Here is a 6152-nt window from a genome sequence, read left to right on the forward strand (position 1 = left end):
TGACAATTGAAAAAACAAATTGTTGTGCTAAATTCTTTTACGTTGCAGCCCTGCCTTCCTGCATGGAATTTCTTTGTGATGACGAACAAAGTTAAAATTAGCTCCAAATAAACCTTCTCCGAATGTGCACTACAGGGGAGTAACTGCGCTAAATTATTATTGGTTTCCTTGAAAAGAGTGAATGATCACAGAGTCCACTGATAGGCCCCAAGGTGCCTATTACATAAAATTACTGATATATGAGCTGTCAGTAGAAACACTGCTTTCCAGAAGACTGTCCTGATGCTCAAATATTAACCTAACCAGTCTGCCTAATTATTTATCAATGGTCAGCAAGTTTTATTAAACCCTCTACAAAATTCTTCAAAACTTCATAAAAAAATTAAAAATGAAATGCATGAAATCAATGTAAATTACAGGGGAAATGAAAGCTGTTGATTCCTTTTAATAAGATCCACCATGTTTTTTTTTATGTATTATTTACCCAGGATCTACACAAATATTTACAGGGTACTTCAAGCACATAAGCGAACAATAAAGACACACAGGATTAGCAGCCATCTGCACAGAGCAGGGCTGCACAGCTCAGCTCCACAGAAACCAGACCTGCAAATTTTAGAAATCATAATTCGCAGCTGACACTCAGATGACTGGCTGTCCGAGTTCAATCATTATGGAGCCAAGGCATTGTGGAACACGGCATTCGCTGCAAGTCTTGGAGACAGGAGTTCAGCTCCTCCAGAACTGCCCTTACGCTACACTGTCCTGTGCCTCAGGTCCAGTCTCCTGGGACGGCCCCCGCTGCTTGAGGTACTGCTGGAGAAGAGCGGACAGATGGGCAGGGTGACGGTGCAGCATTGAGGTAGTCTGGGAGCTCAGCAGGCTGAGGCCACCCAGCACCTGCCCCTGAACCGTGACCAGCGGTGGCAGTTTGGAGTAGCTCATTATGCCCTGCCTGCTCATCAGCGTGTCGTCCACACAAGCTCCTGCGAGAATAAAAAAAAAAACGGACAGACAAAAGCAAGTGAATCACCTTATGTGTTGAAGATAGTTATTCCGAAATTCAGAGAAAATCTTTAAAAGAGTGCTGGGAACATCCAGGATCTGCAGCATAAAAATGTCCTCTTCACTGACCTGGCACACTGGGATTTTTTTAGAGAGGACAATGCTTCTACTGGCTAAATTTATAGCAGTATTACTTGCATGAAAAATATACAATGAAAGACTGGGGAAAAAAAACGTAACACTGTTGGTACAGTGTCCCAGGTTCGAGTCTCCGCCTGGGTCACACGTGTGTGGAGTTTTCATGTTCTCCCCATGTCGTCGTGGGGTTTCCTCCGGTTACTCCGGTTTCCCCCCACAGTCCAAAAACATGCTGAAGCTAATTGGAGTTGCTAAATTGCCTGTAGGTGAGCATGTATGAGTGAATGGTGTGTGAGTGTGCCCTGCGATGGGCTGGCCCCCCATCCTGGGTTGTTCCCTGCCTCGTGCCCATTGCTTCCGGGATAGGCTCCGGACCCCCCGCGACCCAGTAGGATAAGCGGTTTGGAAAATGGATGGATGGATGGATGTTGTACAGTGTAATGAGTTTAGACTCACAGTAACCAAAGAGCACATAGATCTGCAGCTATCATCATATTAACTTTCCCTCAAATAAGCTAATTTCAGATGTAGAAAATGCATGAAAGTTAATACACAGTGTATTGAAGCCTTTCAAAAATGTGTTCTATGAAATGATTTGTATGCTAAAACCATCCAGAAAGTTATTTAGCATAATAATAATAAATATTAAGGGATTTTTTTTTCCCCTATCACAATAACTGCTCAAGAAGGAAACACGAAGCCAAATACATTGCTATAGAATCATTGACTATAGGCAGTTAAGAAATGCAGTACTCTTAAAGTGGGACTATCTTCTGATGTGTGATTCATTGTGTCAGTGATGGTCACGCGAAGTCTGTCAAAACCTTTTGCTGCTGTTTGGAGGTCTCTTTACTGTGGACCGACTTACCAACCAGTACCAGCTGTGGGAAGCTCTTCAGGATCTGCAGAACCTCTTTCAACTTGGGCTCCTTGCTAACAAACAGGACTGTGGAGCCAATGAACAGGGGCTTCATGTTCTTGTGCATCGAATCTGACAGGAAATCTCTCATTACCTGCAGACAGAAGCAGAGCATTGAGCTTTAACTTCCATCCACTGAGAATCATGTTCATACCAGGGTTTTTCACCTGAGGATATGGCAAGAAATATTAAAGCCCACCCCAGCACTTAGCTACTTAAGTGATCATGCATGTGGTCAGTGGTCCATTGCTCTGGTCTATTTTCTCGGGGGGAAAACCCCAATGGAAACCGCTGGTTTATATAATCAATGGCACATTGCCCAACTAATCATATGCCTGAAAACATATTGTACAAAGACGTCCTTCTCAAGAGTTTCCCCATGTTTTGGAAGTTATAAGTCGTCCCGTCCTGTATTGTTTGTCTACTGTACGCAAGGGACAGTGGGACACGTAATCTCGATATCCTGATATGGCTAGTACATGTAAAGCAATTGACAATAAAACACTCTGACTCTGATCTTTGGAGAATAAAACACCCAATTATAAATTCTCAGATTACAACCGATTAATGATGCTGACCAATGGCTATACTGTGAGTACTTGTTCTTACTGTAGTGTGACTATCACACCAGGCCCTGTACCACTGCCCATATACAGAACACTCAACTTCATAAGAATTATCATGCATTCAATTCAGCAATGAGTTGTACAGAACAAGCATCAGCTGTCTAATAGTCATAACTGTCACTCACTATAACATCACAGCTGTGACAGAAGTTGATTTTGGCATTTTAAGCGTACCGTTTGAAATGAAAAAGCGCTATTACAAAACTGCAAGCAGAAAAGTGAATTAACTACTATATTTCCTGACATTAATTGAAGATTTTACATTTATTGTCTAGGAAAGCTAATATTTCCGAAGCAATTTTTTTAATATTGGCATAAAATCAGTTTCTAAAGAGGTCATCTGCCACACACCAAATAAACCTGCACAATACCTTTCATTTCAAAAGATTTTTTTAAATATCTGGAGCATAGAAACATAGCTAATAAAGCCATGGATTCAAGTATGGGCTCCAGATGATGCAGCACACCTAATATCCTGCATGCACAGCAAAAGGTAGGGATCGTATAGTTAAAAGACTCACCTCTCATCATAAATATATATATTAATGCACAATCCATTCCCAAAACCAAACTCCTCAGGCTGAATATATATACACAGAGGCATAGGGACAGTACAGGCAAGGCCCCCAGATGGGACGGGGCCCCCAGATGGGACGGGGCCCCCAGATGGGACGGGGCCCCCAGATGGGACGGGGCCCCCAAGGGCAGCTGATTACATAGTACATTGCAACGACAAATCTGCTTTATTTGTGTATTCTGTTTTTCCACAGTAATGTGAAAACAAAGCAATTGTTGATTATTAAATTAGCTTTGCTGATATTATCAATTTACACTTCACAGTAAAACAAAGGCGATCATTTTTACCAGGTTGGGTGTGGTACGTTTTGGGCTCCCAGTGCCTTTTGAATCATCTCTGTACATACATGCCTATCAGATACTTACTGCCCAGGCAGGAAAGCCTTGCGACTCTGTGGCCCCTTTAACACAGTGAAACCACAGCTACAAGCTTCGTCTCAGAGGAAACACCTTCATAAGCTCTGGATATCAGCCTCACCTGGTTTGGGAAAAACTTGACACTGACGTCATGCTTGTGAAGCCGGTGTCTAAGCTGCAGCATATCCTCAGTGGTGGTGGCATTGTTCTGAACCACAACAATCATCTTAGACTGCTGGAATGTGACCTGCACCTCCCTCTTTATGAAGGCAGTCATTCTGCTGTCCTAGTGCAACAACGATAAGAAGTATGCTAACCAGTAAATAAAACCTATATAGACAGCAGCAACATTTGACTGTAGTGCGATTTCATTGACTTTCACAAAAACAACATCTAAGTGCACTAAAGAGCAATCCACAATAAAGGAACTGAAGTGGAGATAAAACATATCACATTAAAATGGAGTAAAGTGTCAAGCTGAGTTCATTTTTGCTAATCAACAGGTAATATATTTCATTATTTACAAAAGAAAAGAACATTATAGGCTAGAGATATCAGAATTTGTTTTTCCAAAAAAACCTTACACTTATAAACACTACCTTTGGACATCAGCAGACATTTCTTAAACAGTTTTTGGCCAAAATCTGTTGAATGTAAAATTTCAGGGTTCTGAAAAGCAGTACCCTTGGTGGACACTTGCATAACCTATCACCAACTCACTTTTCAGCCAATGTGTTTGTATTGGGATCAATAAAGTTTATCTTAATATTAGAGTAAATGTTTTCTGTTCAGTTACATTGTGTTAAAATTGAATAAGACCAAAACTGCATGTGCATGGCAATATACTGATTTCAGCTCTATTTAATGAAACATTATATATTGAAACATAATATTAATATAATAAAAACTTAATGACTATTTATTGAGGAATTCTTTGCATTTAGTGCATTGTTTGGTTAAGTCTATACAATACAGTGTGAATAAAGGCAACATACATATAGTATAAAATGCAGGAAACCGATATACAACTACCAGACATCCAGAGTACAACCAAATGAAATGATAATAAGGATACAAAGAATATGAAACAGCAATGTGGTTATAACTAAACAGCAATGACACTTTCAGTGTGGCCTCTATTAACCTTAACAAGTCACCACCTACTGACTTGCCTGCTTTGTCTCTCTGGTGCTGGACACTCTGGAACATTCCTCAGGTTTGGGAGGGATGTATTCTGTAATAGCCAGCAGCTTCTGCTTAAAGAAATGCACTGGCTTCCTGTGCCTGGTGACGGCCTTGGAGCCGTAGCGAACACACTGTCTCAGTGGCAGCCATCCTGCTAGACATAATCCAGTAATTGATCATTTTCACAATTAAACATGCTAACCTCAGAACCTGCAACAATGTCAAACAGAATATTCAAGCATGGAAATAAATATAACAATTTATGTGCTAGCTTTACACACTGCAGCAGCACTCAAGCACAGCATTGACAGGCTTTTATTTCAGCTTCGTAAAACCTAAAATTCTACTTTTCACAGTACTCTGAAATAACAGCATTAATACACTACCTAATTTGCAGAGCATACCACTTGGAAGCTTAGCAATTATAGAGTAGCGGATGAAAAAGAATCACAAACGTCTGCTGAACAACATCTGTTCAGATTATTTGCAAATTATTATAATATAATATAATTATTAAGCACAGGAAAATCCAATGTATCCTTTTCCTATTGGAAATATAATTTCGTTATGGCACATTATTACCTAGCCTAATTACTTATGCTGACTTCTAAAGCGTCGTAACTCATCTAAAGCACAACGTTTGAATGTTCCACGCATTTAAACAATATTGTTCGCATCTAATCGTCTGTCTACATATTGCAATTGCAGTATCATACCTTGCTTAGGCAGGAACGTGAAGCACAAGGTCGCCGCCATCTTTGACCGGAAATGTCGTTTCACGTATGTAAGAAGGCGTACGTTGTAGTTTTTTTCAGTTCCTATGTATCGTCTGATACATAACATCTACTATGTTATGATCGGTGTACCAATGGAATTGTAGTATATTTGCTATACTACGTACTTCTTACATTGACAAGAACGATGCTTAAATATTCCTCATAATATTCTAAGACACTACAAAAATAAAAACTGAGGAGTAATATGAAATATTCATGATACAGGCATTCTGTTCCGATCATAAGCCAAAATAACTTGTCGTGTAACCCCTGCCGTGGGAAATAACCACATTTGCAAGGAATTGTATGACGGTTGTACAAACACCTAGTTCAGTAGTTGGACACAGAATATACTCTGTAACTATAAAAATAACAATATTCCAAAGTTCCAAATTATCGCACGCCTATGTGTTTTTTTTTTCATTTTTCATAGTACATTTATAGCATAATTATATCAAATTAATTCTAGAAAACACAAATACCATTCTAGTGTCAGACATACATTTGAAAATTTGTGGTATGTTGGTTAGTAAATAATGGTAAATTGTATCTTATTTATTTAAGTAGCAA

At 39.6% G+C, this 6152-nt stretch overlaps 1 protein-coding gene across 2 annotated transcripts; it reads right to left on the minus strand.

Annotated features, from left to right (window-relative positions):
- Positions 1-429: 429 nt before the first annotated feature.
- On the minus strand, positions 430-5637 carry mrpl10 (mitochondrial ribosomal protein L10). Of its 2 annotated transcripts, none has more exons than XM_049015653.1 (5): positions 5523-5637; positions 4794-4957; positions 3743-3907; positions 2012-2156; positions 430-986 (listed from the first exon to the last, which is right to left on the minus strand). In XM_049015653.1, exons 1-5 carry the CDS (start codon positions 5560-5562, stop codon positions 751-753), a joined length of 750 nt encoding a protein of 249 aa, XP_048871610.1. In that variant the 5' UTR covers positions 5563-5637; the 3' UTR covers positions 430-750. The 2 variants fall into 2 exon arrangements, with proteins under 2 accessions (XP_048871610.1, XP_048871609.1); XM_049015652.1 differs by having other exon boundaries at positions 4794-4960; positions 5523-5620.
- Positions 5638-6152: the final 515 nt, after the last annotated feature.

Source organism: Brienomyrus brachyistius, chromosome 5 (genome assembly GCF_023856365.1).
Source record: "Brienomyrus brachyistius isolate T26 chromosome 5, BBRACH_0.4, whole genome shotgun sequence".
Lineage (NCBI taxonomy): Eukaryota > Metazoa > Chordata > Actinopteri > Osteoglossiformes > Mormyridae > Brienomyrus > Brienomyrus brachyistius.

Excerpts from the sequence above, each read along its gene's own strand:
- mrpl10 (XM_049015652.1), bottom strand. The coding sequence starts at position 5,562 with ATGGCGGCGACCTTGTGCTTCACGTTCCTGCCTAAGCAAG. Across the intron at positions 4,961-5,522 it reads CACGTTCCTGCCTAAGCAAG|CAGGATGGCTGCCACTGAGA; the intron begins GTATGATACTGC and ends GATTATGTCTAG. Across the intron at positions 2,157-3,742 it reads TCAAGTTTTTCCCAAACCAG|GTAATGAGAGATTTCCTGTC; the intron begins GTGAGGCTGATA and ends TTCTGTCTGCAG.